This window comes from Sander vitreus, chromosome 1 (assembly GCF_031162955.1).
Source record: "Sander vitreus isolate 19-12246 chromosome 1, sanVit1, whole genome shotgun sequence".
Classification (NCBI taxonomy): Eukaryota; Metazoa; Chordata; class Actinopteri; order Perciformes; family Percidae; genus Sander; species Sander vitreus.
The window spans coordinates 12888309-12904652 of NC_135855.1; the positions used below are offsets into that span (position 1 = coordinate 12888309).

Sequence of the window (16344 nt, forward strand, 5' to 3'; positions counted from 1 at the left end):
ACAAAATAAAAAAGAAAATCAAAACAAGGCTTCAGCCAAAGAACTTAACAAGAAACTAACGAGCCTGGAGCCAAATGAAGGTACGCTCGTACATCTCAAATTGTGGGGCTCTATTTACATTTAAAGCTATAGTGCGTAGTTCCTGTCTCACCCATGAGGAATTCTAAGTAATGACAACAAAACTGTTGGCGCATCCACATGTCACAAGCCTTCGTTGATCGTGCAAGCCCCCCCCTCCTCCTCGCAGTTGCTAGTAGCCAAGGAGGACACGGAGGATAAAAAAACCCCCTGTGTATTGGGTTTCTGCGCGCGAAAGTCGCCGGACGACACCAGTTTCTGAACATAGCCATACTGAGAGATACAGAGAGTCGTAATTAGCTTGGTATCAACTCATTTGGCAATGGCTCGAATGTAACGGATGTTCATTAATATCAAAACGTTACGCACTAAAGCTTTAAATAACACACAAATGAAACCTAAATGATTGAACAAGGTCTTTAACCTTTTATAAATACTTTTTCAACGAAACAAGCCAATTGTTTGACGAGTCCTCTTTGTAACAGCAATTAACAACAGCGATCACAGCAGAAGTGTTTACACAAACACAATGTAGAGTACATTCAGCAGTGAACTCACTGAAAACACTGCAACTTTGCACCATAGCTCTGAAACCGCAAAATGAAACATGTTTAAGAGTGAACTGCAGTCCCATGGAAATGTTGGCCAGAAATCCCATTAATCAAACACCTGCAGGTGAGAACATGTGCTCAGGTTGTCAGCAACCTGAGAACCTGAGCACATGTTCTCACCTGTTCCATCTGGTAAAGAAATCAAATAATTCCTCCCTCACCATTTTATTTCAATGTATGTGAATAATTAAAAAGCATTATCTCAGTTATCGTCATTTTTGTGGGCTGCTGTCAATCAGAAATATTTCTGATCTAAAATACTTGTCGATAGTTGACCAAAACAAGCATATAGAAAGAATTGGGATTGATGGTTTCAAAACCATGAATCTGTTTTAACATATATTTGACAAATTCGTAGGAAGCTAACGCTTTGTGGACAACTTTGCAAGCAGGGGGATGTGTGTGTACCTCATACATACATTTCAGGATCTAATGCAACCCTTCCTTATTTTCACTGGGGGAAAAAAGCCCGACAAAAACACACACACACTTGCCCACTACTCAAAACAAAACCTGGTGTACCTGATTTCGAATTGGTTGGTGCTGTGAGGGCCGTTCTCTGTGAGGATGGCTCTCTCTCGTCACAGCAGATGCTCCAGAGTCTATATGGACAGACCCCACTGGTGTGGGCTGAGGTGAATAATCATCAGTTAAATGCTGTGCAGTCATGCAGCTTACTAAAAAAAATAAATTGTTGACTGACTTAAAACACATTTGTTAGTAGTTTATGTGCATTACTTACTATCTGCCTGCCAACCCAGTCGTAAGTGTAGTCAAAGGTGTATCCTTTTCGCTCAAACAGTTCAGTGAACAGAGTTCGCAGATATTCATAGTCTGGCTTTTCAAAGAAGTCCAACCGTCTCACATATCGCAGGTAGGTGGCCATCTCCTCTGAATTAAACAAATATACATATAAAAAAAATGGTTTAACTTTTAAAATGGGTACGATAATTCTAATTATTAAAGTGCTCATATTATGCTCAGTTTCAGGTTCATAATTGTATTTAGAGTTTGTACCAGAATAGGTTTGTGTGGTTTAACTTTCAGAAAACACCACGTTTGTTTGGTTCTTTTCACCTTGTGTGTTGAGCTCTCTGTTTTAGCTACAGAGTGAGACATCACACTTCTGTTCCATCTTTGTTGGGAGTCGCACATGCACAGTAAGTACTCCTAGCTTGTCAGTTGCAGAGTATGAGGGCGTGCCATGCTAGCAGCTAGGCGAGCATTATAACGCGCTACAAAGTGACGCACGTTCGTCACGGAAATAAAGGCTGGACTACAATAGAGCTGTTTGGAGCAGTTTGTGAACAGTGTTTTCTGTTGGAGATGGTAAGTCCCTTTGGGGTGGACTTTGGGCTTTTTCACAGATATATACAGTGTTTCCTTTAGGATTTTTTTTTAGCAGTGGGGACAGGTCTGTCCGAACAACACACCCTCCTCACCCCCGCCGCCAAATGTTTTACGTATGAAACGGAGCACTTCACTGCAACACAAACAAATACATTTATTCACCTCTATTCACACACAATTAGACATATTTTCAGTTGTGATTGAACTGTATTTTTTGAGGAACTATAGGGCACTTAACATCTACAACAGGTCTACACTTAGAACGGACCCACCGCGGTGACGTTTTTGGTGGAGCTGTTCGTTTAATAGTCGACTCGGAAGAAAGCGAATGTTTTGACAATAAACTACATCAACACAACAGTATGTGGAGTTAAACTGGACGGGCCCAATAACCTCTGAATAGTTCTACTTGTTGTTAAATTGCAATGTGAGCGGCAGCCAATGGGGGCTGCATTATGTCGGCAGGATAATTTAAAAGGCAACCGCAATTACATCTTTTGTACAGCCGTATTTCTGATACCGTGGTGGCAGAAATTTTGCCATGGTGGGCCGCCACTACAAAATCAACATAGAGGAAACACTGTATATAACACAATAAAGGAAAGGGGAAAAGGCAAAAAGCATAATATGAGCACTTCATAACATTTTATTTGAAAATGTGCGCACAGAAAGATCAAATCACAACCAATCTCAAATGTGATCATTTTCAAGCTTTACAGCCTCATCCATAAATTCATTCCAGCTATAATCAGTTTACCTGGGAAGTTCTCACAGAGGACCTCGATGGGAGTGTTTCGTTTTGTGTCTCCAATCTTCTGGTATCGTTCCTTCAACGTATCGGCCTTCAGTAGAATGAAAACAGAAAGACATATGAATCCATTCGGAGCATTAATCAGAATATAAGAAAACTCTTTCTTAATGCAGCCTGCTAAAAAGCAAATCTTTAATCCTAACTGTACAGTCTACTGGATTACACAACGTGATAATTAGTTCTTTGCTTCCTATTTCCATTTGGTTTTAGCAAACACTGATAACTGAGGTCTTTATATTTACATTCTCTCACTTGTAATAATACTGAATTTGGACTTAGTACAAAACTGACTTTCAACACATTCTGAAATCGTTCATAAACTGCAAATAAAACAATGATACTGATCTGTTTATCAGACCACAATGTCAGGGTTGCCATGAAATCATGTCAGCTCTCAGATGTTTTTTTTTTTTTTTAAATGATAAATGTTTTTCTACATAGACTAAAACTGATTTTGTAACACTTCCATGTACTTGGCATACCTTTAGTCCTTGCCACGGTAGACTCCCGCGAAGGAAATACATGAACATGTGGCCTAAGGCCTCCAGGTCATCTCGCCGGCTTTGCTCTATATCGATAGATTTGATAACATTTAACTGAGAAACTTCAAGAATAAAAGCACCAAACCACATGAACATGTCAGAACACGACCGAACCAAAACAAAGCTATGAACCTAATCTTACCTTTGCCTAAATGTGTATTGATGGACATATATCGGGCAGTGCCAGTCAAGCTCTTATGCTCCCTGTATGGAATGTGTTTTTTGGTCTCAGGGTCGATGTACTCTTTGGCCAGACCAAAGTCTATGATGTGGATGATGTGTTCCTTTTTATTTCCTTGCCGTCCGATGAGAAAGTTTTCAGGTTTTACATCTCTATAGATGAGGTTTTTAGAGTGCACATACTCCATTCGAGAAATCTGAGGAGAAAGAATACAGCAGAGTCAGCAAACAGAAACGTTGACAAAAATTTGAAATAATCAAAAAAGCAGGCCACAAAGTGTGCAAAACAGGAATCAATGTATCAGAATCCAAAATACAATGAAAGTCGACTGCTGCATTATGTCAATGTTTTCAAGAGCATAGTATTTCATAAGGAATTGATGTCAGCATTATTACATACTAAAAGGGGCACTCCACTGATATGCCACATGTAAATCAGTGTACTAGTCAGGGGAGGGAGCTTTGTCAAGTCTGAGAAAATGACATAAGTGACATCACCTGAGTCATTTCAGCTCAGACAGTACAAATGTATAACAGAAACCCTGCAGATGTTGTGGCCGGGTTGGGTCAGTGGGTAGAGCAGGCGCACATATACAGTACTTAGGTTTATGCCTCGACGCAGAGGTCCAAGGTTTGAATCCGACCTGTGACGATTTCCTGCATGTCTTCCTTCTCTCCCCTTTCTCACCTAGCTGTCCTGTCAAATAAAGGCGAAAAAGCCCAAAAAAAGAATCTTGAAAAAAAAAAGAAAGAAACCCTGTAGATGTGAAGATATCCTCGTCAGGGAAGGTCTCATGAAAGACGCAACTGAGTTGTATTATGGGAAATGTAGGATCCAGTGTTTCACCCATACAGTAAACAAAAGTCAGGAGATCTTGGCCTCTGCAACATCAATTTTTTTTTACTTTTTTGTTTTATGCCTCCGTGCCGGCGACAGATATCTTAGGAACGCTTTGAGGAATTTCTTCCAATTTGGCACAATCGTCCACTTGGACTCAAGGATAAACTAAGATTGTGGAGGCCAAAGGTCAAAGTCACTGCAACCTTGAGATATCCACCGTTGCAGACCAATTTCCAATATCGGAATGAAATCATGAGAGTCTTGCTAGAGTTGGGGGAGGGGGGGGTCGCTCCCATCGTCTAAATCGTTTGGTGTAAGGTGGTCATAAAACTCTGTCCAAGTCTTTTCAAGTCTTTTTCCCGTCTTGGCGTTGCGACAAAATCAAATGTGTTTGATATTATCCTAATTTTAAGTCTTGGTAGTGAAGTTAAATCATGTAACCATTGTCAACAACTAATTGATTGGAAAACCTTGTCCATGCTTTTCTGTTCAGTAAGCTTGACTACTGCAACAGTGTCTCTTTTAGGTCTCCATAATAATCTATTACAGCTACAGCTGATCCAGAACGCTGCTGCTCGAGTCCTCACGAAGACCAAGAAAGTGGATCACATTACTCTAGTTCTAAGGTCTTCACACTGGCTTCTTCGCTCTCAAAAATTTATTTAAAAATAATACTATTGGTTTATAAAGCCCTGGTTTAGGGTTAAAAAATAAATGCTTTCTGTTTGAAGCTGCCTTTTATTAAAAATCAAGTTTTTTTCCATTTCTTACACTGCACTATAACTTTTATTCTTGTATTTTATACCTTAGTCTTATTCGATTTTAGCTTGTTTTTATCTTCTATTCTCTTTAATGAATGTTTTTAATTGCTCTTTAATGTTTTATGCAAAGCATTTTGAATTTCCTTGTTGCTGAAATGTGCTCTATAAATAAAGTTGCCTTTCCTTACCCTGAAACACTTATCTTTTTTCTACTTTTTGGCACAAGTGAGTGATGATAAGACAACAAGAGCAGCTCTTATTGTGGTGTCACTCACTTGTGCCAAAAAATAAAGAGGAAGAACTACGTGAATACAGAGATATTGGCTGAGATGCATGCTTTAGCAACTCTCTGTTCTGCAACATCATGCTTATGTTGTGCTGTTTTGTAGGTTTCCTTACGAATTTGCAGGGGCTATCTGCATTACAAGAGCACTGCAGATTTTATGCTGACAAAATGAAATGCTAGAAATTTTGAGATGTCTGAGGCGCCTAAAAGACTGGGGAAAACACCCTCTGAGCCACTCAGACTCAATGAGATTCAGTGATGGCTTTGCTCTTTTTGACAGCCTACATGACTCTGATCAATAGTATGTGTATACTGACAGATTGCTAATTTGCAGACTCTGCACTGGTAGTCGACCTGCTCCATGGAACTCTGTAAGCAGCATAAAAATAATGTATATATTGTTGGGCTGAATGTACCCAAACACTGTAAAACAGCTATGCAGTTTATTGAATATAGTACATTATTTTGTACTAGGCTTTGTGGGACATATGTTAAAGGTGCAATATGTAATATAAATACTGTATTAAACCCAAACACGACCACAATGTGTGATCAGGTATTAAGGAAACATGCCAAGTTGAAATACTTTTTGACACCAATGCTAAAGCCAGCGTTTTCTCCTTTGAAATTTCCGTTCTGTGACAGAATGTCTGTTTGTGTTTGGCCTGTGTTTTGTTATGAACTGCCCATTTTGACAGCCCCTCCGGGTTGCCAGATAAACCTGTAAAAAACGTAAACCCAGCGCGCTACAGCCATGAAAGCAGCAAACAAAAGTACGGGATCAAGAGATAAATTCTGCCCAACCTAAAAAACCTTGGCATGTTTATAAACAGTTGCATGACCAGAGACGGAATAAAACCTGGGTAAATGTTGTAAAAATATGTATTTGAAAGACGGAGACAGCTTCGAGCCCAAAAGGACGCAGCGTTGGCTAATTTCCTCCTGAACATTAGTTTCAGGCTAATTTATCACGGCTACTAGGGACGGGCATTTTCAGTCATTTCAACATTCATGTACTCACATTGACTTATAGAGTACTCAAGTTAGTTATTTTCAAAAACAATTGAGACACAGCCGGTGAAGTGACCCCGACTGGTCCTGGCTAAAGCCGCCATGCTAACACGCGATAACTGCTAACGTTACCGGAGGACCAGGCAAGCGGGCCACGGCTGTTTACAACCACCGACATACCTATGACAGATACCGCAAGTTTGACAACCGTGTAGCTTGTTCAGCAGCCGTAGCCGACAAACTGTGAGTACGTTTAAGCCGAGAAAGGGTGTCTGTCCGTCGGGTAGAGAGGACGGCGAGGCTGTGGTGTTTTTAGCGACAGTTGCCCTAATTTTAAGCTGAGAAAGTGGGTCTGTCAGTCGGGTAGAGAGGACGGCGAAGCTGTGGTGTTTTTAGCGGATTTTGCCGTCATTTTAAGCCAAGAAAGTGTGTCAGTCAGTCGAGTAGAGAGGACGGCGAAGCCGTGGTGTTTTTAAATGTCTGTCGCTGTAATTTCAAGCCGAGAAAGGGTGTTTGTCCGTCCAGTAGAGAGGATGGCCAGGCTGTGGTGTTTCCGTGAGCTCCGCATGAGCACAGGCTTTTATGACTGTCAATATAGCCAGCATCTAACATTAGCTGCTGCGCTGTGCTGTGGAGTAATGTCTGGCTATGTGAGACTAGCATCTAGCAACATTGTTGAATGCTGTGTTCTCAACCTGGCAACCTCTATGAACTTCGAGTCTGGGGAGGAGGGGCTGGGGGAGACTACTCTCTCCAGTATTTAGAATTTTCCACTTCTGCTATTTGCTGTTATATAACAGTTCACACTAAGTAATGAGTTTGGACAAAAGGCATTCCATGAGTGCTGATATACAGTATAACATTACTGGGCCTTTTAACTATACTATGGATCACTCCTCTTTACAAGTGTTCTAACCGTTAATTACATCAAGGGTCATTAGCCTACCTATCTCAGATAGTAACAAACTTTGCACCGCAAAGTAAGGATGTTAATGGTTAACCGTTTAACAGACGATAAGAATCTTGACCTGATGGAAACAAAATAAAAAATAAAATAAAAAGCAATTTTAAAAAAAGTTTGTTGCATGGTAAAAGAAAAATAGGCTATACAATCTTAACTGCTACTTAACCTGCTAGTGCAAACCTTGCACTAGAAAGTTGGGTTCTAAGCTTTTTTTTCTGCTAAATTCATGACGACTGCTGAGCGGCGCTCGCAACCACACATGCCACCAAAGCAACTGCCGTGTTGCTTTCCTTTAATTAAGCAACATCAACGCTGTTGTACTGAATATCATCACGACTCTGATTACCTTCGGCACTCTGCCTAGTGCCTAGGACTGAACAACAAAATAAACAATAGCACTCCCTCTTGTGTGATACTGCTTAATAAAAAGGAAACAACACAGGCTCCATCTTGAGCGTGAAAGTTCATTTTTGTCCTCAAAGACAGTTTGCAAAAGCCTCTTAACTCTAGGTCCACTTTTTTGCTCATATGTCAACTGAGTAAAGTTTGAGTTGTAAACTGAACAAACGCCACTTGCTAAGAAAGAATGAGATGTGCTTGAAAGCTCCAGCAAAAACAAACGAGACAGGTAGACTATGTGTTTAAAAAGAAATGGTCAAAGTTTCTCCATCTGTTTCACATCAAAAGCCATCCAGTGATTCAGGGGGCAGAATACTTTCAAAACCCTGGACGGCTTTTATTGTCAAACACGTGCACAAAGTGTTCAGTTTTATACTAACATTTCGCCAGCCAGTCACCAGTCTGAACTCACCAGCTGAATAGCTATCATTAAGACCGTCTTCAGTGAAAAGGTCCTGTCACAAAGGTCAAAGAGGTCCTCTAGACTTGGGCCCAGCAGCTCCAGAACCATGGCATTGTATTTCCCACAGGGTCCAAAGTAAAACACCTGGGGCACGCCTTCAGCTGAAACACAAGGAGAAAAAAATTAGACTTACAAGAGACAAATATCCCAAATCAGTGGACACACCTGTACTAATCCTTACATTTAGTAATCCCAAGTCTTTATTGTTTAACTACGTGCATCCAAAATATGCAAGATCATTGTAAATATCTTAGATAGCAAACTGTTGGAGTAAAAGCAACTACTAACTAGTAGCTAGTTGCTTTTCCTTCAACAGTAGTAGTAGTAGTAGTAGTAGAAGATGAAAAAAGTAGAATATGCCTTCGATGTTTTCCAGTTAGTGTTTCCTCTGTATTGATATTAGCGCGGCGGCCCACCACGGTAAGATTTCTCTCAAGCGAACTGTCATCCGCTCTCTCTCCCCTTTAGGGTCGTTCTCTTAATACATCCATGTTTAGGATGAGCAACTGGAACAGTGACAGGACGTCATCACTCGCGAAGTCATGGCAACCAAATAAACAGCAGGGCGAGTACTACTTGTCACCGAATCTTAGGCAAAGTGACAAACGGCGACGAAAGCCGCGACATGAAATCTGCACTCGCGGAGGTCCTGTGAAATATGACAGATAGAGTTTATTGGAAAATAGAATTGTGGACACGGAATTTGATGAATTTACTATTTATCAGACCCCAGATGAGACAAAAAGCTAACGTTAGCGAACGCTGCGGTGACGGTCCCTCTGCCTTTGACTCCCCGTTGCAGGAGAACGCTGTATTCCTCCGACACGCCGTATTAACGTTACGGTTTTAAAACCGTTTTCCAGGCTACGTTTTTCAGCGGTATGCACACCGCTCAAAACCAGCGAATGAAAAACGTAGCTAGTAATGTTCACTCAGCGTTTTGTTTTGTTGTTAAACTGTGTGTAAAATGAGCGGTGACGTTAAATCACCCTACGGTAACGTCTATTTGCTGGATGGTTTCAAGGTAAGTTATATGTATATACTACTGGACATTAAGACTATTAGGGAGGCAAAAGTGTTTTTTATTCCCGTCGCCCTTGACTAATGATATTTCTAAGTTAGGTCTAAAGTGAACCATAACAGGCCTCAAGCTGGTCTGGAGGAGGGGCATCACAAGGTTACTGAGAACAGAGAAAGCTGCTAGGTAAACATTTACCCTGATGTAAAATACAACACAGTGCCCACAAATTACACTGTGTCACTCCTCTACTGCAGGCTGAAAACTAATCTTTTTACTCCCTTATATCACATCCTCCCAACTGAATCATATCCTCTTTGCTCTATTCACTCTAATTGCTCCAAAATCCTTTCCATCTGTCACCTTGGCTCTTATTTCACTTCTTGTCACAGTGCAGTTTAGTGTTGTGTGGTCAGTCTAATGCAACAGTAGTAATGGTAGGACCGGTGCTCTGACCCTTATACTTCATATGGGTTGTTTGTAATGCTGGCGATCTGGGAATTAAAGCCCCTCGTACTGTTAAAAATTGTAAACGTAAGGTGATGGCAGGGTGTGAACCGTTTTAACTGTCCCTTTATTCCTGCAGTTTTTCATGAAATTAGACAGATGGCACACAAAGGGGATTTCTAAATTTATAACAAAAGCCTTATTATCCTGCACACACAGTATAACATTCTAATAAATCTAATCTAGTGTTTTGCAGGAAGTTTCATGCAAATGCAACTCCTACTTATTTAGAATTGTTATTGTATCACCAAAAAAGAATACAGAGTCATATCTGTATTCTTTTATTGTCTTCCTGACCAAGTCCTGAACGTTACTTTCAAAGAACAGGAAATCAGGTCAAACTGTTTATTGCCTTCGGGGGAAGCACAATTCAAAGTTTGCCTTTGCTTAGTGCTAGTCAGAGTCCTATTAAAAAAGGTCCCCTCATACTCAAGAAACGTCAAAGAAATGCTGGAGATTCAATCACACAGAACTTTATCAGACTGCTTCAGCTGTGTAAAATATTATTAATTGCCTAGAAGTTAAAAGAAGAAAGATGTCCCCGTTCCTAAATCCCGTCCTTTAAAGGGGTGATAGAATGATTATATAGGGTATTTCACACTGTTCCTTAAGGTCTCCTAATAGGGTATGTAACATTGGTTGGGCTGAAAATTGCTCGAGTGCTATTTTATGGGTCCTTAACTACCCTGTGAATATGGCCCTATTTGTAACAAGAGCTTTTCTTCCAAATATGGTATGCTCATGAATATTTAGATGAGCTACGCGCTGATTGGTTTGAGCGAACCACATACACATCCATTGGAGACTAGACAGCAGGTAGCATAGATAGCATATTTCAGACACTGCAAAGTTATACATCGTTTGTCTGCTATTTCGTTATTAAATTCACTTCTGAGACTTTTTTATGCGAGAAATCAACTATATTAAGCTCAAATATGGGCCGTTTTACAAAGATTGATGGCTAATTGCAAATTTGGTAAGACGTGTCGGACTTTAGGAGCTCCACACAGTCTGACGAGAAAACGGCAACCTCCATACCCAGTTAAAGTCACCGTTTCTCGGTTACTGGACTACCGGGGCGCGGGGCTCCGCAGAGCTGGCTGACTGCCAGCTGCCGGCATAACTAGAGTATATTTACAGTTTAAAATTTTGTCACGCCACTTATATAACATATACCCCAAGGTCTTATAAAGCTAACAATGGTGTCCGATTTCAATTTAATGCATTTTTGTGAACATTAGGGATTTCGTTAGCTGCTACTGTTTTTCTACATTTTGTAGTCCAGTAACCCAGAAACGGTGACTTTTCGCGGGTATGGAGTGCCGCGGGCTTCCCTTCGTGACGGAGATCCAGCTAGCTCACCGCGAGCCTGGAGTCTATGAAGTAGGACACGCCGGGCGGCGAGGCAGCACTGGCCGCTGTCATGTAGCCTGTTGAGCTCCTGCTGAACTGCGACCCTGGGATTTTGAGCTTCTATGTATGTCCTATTTACCCACCGAACTGTCGTTATTCAACTATGACAAGGTAAAATTGGTTTTGCATTCTATCACCCCTTTAACATTGATTATCTGCAGATTCTGAAATAAGAAAGACTCTTTGGGAGCTTTACTGTATACATAGTAGCTTTGTTTCTCTTGCGTTTATACTCTGTGATGTGTGTATGTTTGAACCAGGGCTGTCAAAATTAACCCGTTAATGCAACTTCCTTTTAACGGCACTTTTTTTTTTTAAACGCGTGATTAACGCATGCATGTTCTGTGATTTCACTCCGTAGTTTGGGAAATCACGAAGCTGCAGCAGTAACGTTGTGAACAGTGTTGCCAACTTGCCGACTATCTCGCTAGATTTAGCGACTTTTCAGGCCCTCTTCAATATATATTTATTTATGTACTGTATATGAGGTGCATATATGTACATGTTATCATATTTGCCATTGTTCCTCACCTGTAAATGGAGGATATTTAAAAAAAGATTTAAATCTGCATTCATTGATTGTTTTGGCCACATGGTGGCTGTGCATTAAGCTGTAAACACAACATTGACATATCATCCCCTTATAAAGTTGATACGGTGAATATGAGAAATAGAGCGGCATTGGAATACATTTGGAGTCAAATGTTTACTTTCTTTCTAGCTTTGTTGTGGTCTTCACCAACTCTTGAGGAAATTGTCTGGCTTCTCAGCTGCTAAATGCTCCAATATGTTCACCAGCTAGCCCCTAACTTCTGTCTAACATCTGCCTGTAATTTTTGCTGGGCAAGTAAGTATTGTACTGTAGATTTATCAGCGTGAGAGTGAACCAAAACAGTTAAGTTGCTGGCCTTAAAACCAAAACAATAAGTAACTGAACTGAACTTTGCGGTCACTATGAGTAACCCATTTCACATTACACGTAATCATTTGATCAATTGTTAACATAAAATATTGATTAGATTGATTCTGTACTAAACTATTTCTAATTTTCTTTTTAGTAACTCCCTAGACGAGAGCTGGTACATTAAAGAAATCTTCAAGCCTGTACATGGACTGAGATGTACTATATCTCAGTCCATGTACAGGCTTGAAGATTTCTTTTCCTCTGGACACATACAGGTGAAAATGTTGGACAGTCTGCCAGCCCACAATATACTGTATTGGTTGTGTGCTCAGTTCATTCATGTTTTGTGTGCCACGATGAAGGGGACGGCTCTAAGACATGAGTTTGAACAATAAAGTTTGGTAAAGGGACCAAATTGCCATCATAAACATTTCATTTTGCATTCATATTCATATTTAAGCAGAGACTGATAATGAGAAAACTAAATACTAATACTGATGTAGTGTATTCACATATTTATAATGAATATGCTGCTGAAGACATTTGACTTGCCAGCTGGGTAATAAGAAATCCACTGCAGCATGAAAGGTCGCATTAATGCTGTCAGCTAGCATATGGACATGTAGGAGTCATGCTGTGCTCCATCTTGTGTTTCTGGACACCATTATGTAGTTCTGTGGGTTGCTAATTGTACCATAGGAATGAGTGACTAGAAACCCCGGGAGCCTGTGGGAGGCCTAAAAATGCGTCAGATTGAAGATGTGCTGTAAATAAGTGGATAAACAGTCATTCAAATGAAAACAAGGTTGGTCAAGCTTTTTACTAGCAAAGGGAAACAGGGGATAGCAGAATGATCATTATCTACAGCAAAACGGTCCTCATATAAGATCAAATGTGTGTGTCCTGTACGGCAAAGTATACTCTAAATTGTACAGGAAGACTCTTTAAAGACTTTAAAACTACCACTTTTGTAGGTACCCATTTTGACTTCTCACATCCAATTTTCTTAAAAATAATGAGAGCAATTCCTGGGTGTAGTTTTAACTCTTCAAGACATTTCTACAGTGCTTCAAGCAAGTAAACGGTATGTGGCATAGACAAACAAAGACAGCCGTCTGAGCAGAACAGCACTGGCTACATTTTTTTTTTTTTTTTTTCTCTATTAGAGCAATATTTTTAATATATAAGCTTCTAATAGGCTGCTGATTGTTACATGTTTGAATTTCAGTATTTCATGCTGGGTATGATGTCTGCTCAAACCTTACAGACTTGACACATTCTCCAGACATACTATACTTATTTTAATAAACTCAATAAACTAAGTGTATACTATGCAGTTGTATTATGTAGTAAAAATACAAATATTGGATCAAGATATATCCGTATGTCATTACTCAGAGCGGCAGGCCTGTGATCAGAAAAGAACTACAAAAGGTTTTATGCAGCCTTTCACAAATGTATCAGTTCTCCCAGCCATTAAATAAAAGTCTGTCGGGTGTAAAAGGATAATAACACATTTCCCTATGCATTTGTGTAATCTAATAGGAGGTGCTGGCTGCAGTCCTTTACAACAAAAAGGGGAATAAGAGAAATGTGGGATGAATGAATATGACTATATGAATTTGGTTAGAAGCCCGACTGAAAGGCACTCGCCCAAATCTCCCTGCCCATGACTTTCTATGTGTGCAAAAATAAAAATATATATATATATTTTAATTTAAAAATTACTATAGTATTAGTACAAATGCTAATTGGTTTCTTTTGCACCAATAATTTGTAGACCTATTTCATTGTATTATAAGATTCTTAATGCCAGAGCAACACCATGCCACCTCACAAGGGCTATGCTCAACAAAATGTTACGGAAAGAGAAATGGCGATTTCTTTGAGGGTGTCGGTAACATCAAGTACGTTGTTTTGAATAATGGAAGAAAACATGACAGAAATGATGTTGGGATTACTGTGCGGTGCCTGTATGTGTGGAGTTTGCATGTTCTCCTCGGTCCTGTGTGGGTTTCCTCCCACAGTCCAAAGGAATGCACGTTAGGTGAATTCGTGACTCTATTAATTAAACTGTAGGTGTGAATGTGTTTTTCTTACTATATATATATGCCTGTCAGTTCAGGGATAGACCAGTCACCTGTCCAGGGTGTACCCCACCATTCACCAGGTCTCTAGTCAGTATAGAGATTGGTGGATGGATGGATTTTTGCATTGTAAGTTTATGTCAAGTGTGTGCAAAAATTGTGTCATGAAAGTGGATACTTAGAATAAGGAGACAGGCAAACTGCAGCGGCTCTGCAGAATAATCAATGTCTCAAAAAGTCTACTAGAACGCAGCTCTCTAGTTTCTCAAGTCCTATTTTTTCACTCAAAGTAAAACATTGTCGGAGAGAGATGTGTTCGCATTAGTGGGAACAGACATCCAGGATAAGTCTGCCGGCCTTTCTTTACATGTTTGTAAAATCTAGTAAGTTGTGTCACGGTGGGAAATGTTTACTTTGGATCACAATGGTCACAGAGCTGGTGTATCGTTTCATGAGGAGGTCTGATTTCAAATCCCTTTAACAGCTCAATCGTGTCCACCCACCCTTGAACAAACCCTCTTGATCTTCAAAAAAAAACAAAAACATTTTGTCCTCAAAATAATGCCTGCTGTCTTGTAAAACCAAAGCAGCAACGAAACAGTTATTGACTGCACTGATAAATATTCTCACATAGTATCTGGAAGAAGATGCTTAATGCCTAATTGAAACATCCTTATTAATATTCAGTGACGGTTGGTAATGCAAGAGATCCAACACCTGATTGAGCATCTGATTTAAACCACATTCATTTATTTTGTGTGTCACACAGACACCGTGACAACCACATTGGCTGAGAGGAATGTGGCCCAGCACACAGCCAAGAAGAAATGAGGTCACGTTATCCCATCTGGAGGAGAGGACAGAGGCAGGTTAGTACTAAGAAAGGCAGACCCACTCTCTAAATATTTAATGACTTTCCGCATGGTTGGCCTTTTCCAGCCCTTGCCTTCGCAAAACAATAGCCATTATATTCCCAGTCTGGTTATCATATATGCATGTAGAGCTCTAAAAAGCACATCAACAGCCATACATCACAAAAACCTGGCTTTATTTTCCATGCCAAACAATGACTGATGCCATCCCTAAACTGTGACAGCGTGGTTTAGGAACATCTTAATTAATATATTCACAAGCAACATGATCAAACAAATCTCTCTTATCAATCTCTAGCTCCATTTAAGGTGTATTCATGACTGCCAACGTAATGTATACTTTATTATTTTAACCATTTTACCAGAAGAGCAACGAACTATTACATTTTTTTCCTTCTATTGTTCCATTGTTTCTAGCGTTCCTACATATTTCCTCTGGTTCGAAGACAAAAAAAAAAAGTTTGCCCTTAATTTATTTCTCTGTTGTAGTCATTTAATCCTCACAAGATCCTTGTCACTGGTTGCCGTGACAAGGATGCGTCAGCAGACCTTGACTAATCTTTCATGACGAACTGATAAATTCTCAGGGAAGCAGAGTTAAGGGAAGAGAAGTCGAGAAGCAACTATTATTGTATCGTCTTTAATTATGAACACAAAATAAAGTGCAAAGGGCACAATTTCAGAAAAGAAAAGGTCATGAGTTATGTCAGCGTTTGTGCCGTTAGTGTTGTAATCACTATTCAACACCATGAGAAACTGTCGCAACTGGCCATTATGAATCATTTAAAAACGTATTAAAAATAAAACAGTGAATTGTAGGATATACCATGGTACACAGGTAAGATATCAGGAAAAACTACATTTGACAGTGGAGTCATTTGGGCTTGGCTGAAAGCAAACAACATCAGAACTAATAAAGGAGTGCTAGATTAGACACTTGTGTTGCACTAAAATGAATCAGCAGTCATATTGGCTGAAATGACCATGAAGTGATTGGTTATCTGACATCTGCTAAAATTTATGGCATGCATATTAAATATATAAAATAATTAAAGACCATCTGGTGACATGTACAAAGTATAAGTGCTAAACTTTGACCACATGAACTAGCTTTATGCGGTGACGGTACCTTTGGTCATCCATTTACGGATGCTTTAATAAAACAACAAAAGGCTATTTAAATAACTGAATTCCTTTGCTACAAGCAGCACAGTGAGCATGTATAAGCCTGCTTCATACTGAAGAG

At 39.9% G+C, this 16344-nt stretch overlaps 1 protein-coding gene across 2 annotated transcripts in view; it reads right to left on the minus strand.

Annotated features, from left to right (window-relative positions):
* The window catches only part of csnk1g1 (casein kinase 1, gamma 1), a 40079-nt gene that overhangs the window by 11289 nt on the left and 12446 nt on the right, over nt 1-16344 (minus strand). For both annotated transcript variants that reach the window (XM_078269334.1, XM_078269410.1), the window contains exons 5-10: nt 8247-8398; nt 3535-3769; nt 3333-3418; nt 2797-2881; nt 1432-1580; nt 1212-1319 (exon numbers count right to left, since the gene is read on the minus strand). In XM_078269334.1, the coding sequence (XP_078125460.1) occupies nt 1212-1319; nt 1432-1580; nt 2797-2881; nt 3333-3418; nt 3535-3769; nt 8247-8398 (815 nt within the window). The remainder of the gene's footprint in view (nt 1-1211; nt 1320-1431; nt 1581-2796; nt 2882-3332; nt 3419-3534; nt 3770-8246; nt 8399-16344) is intronic.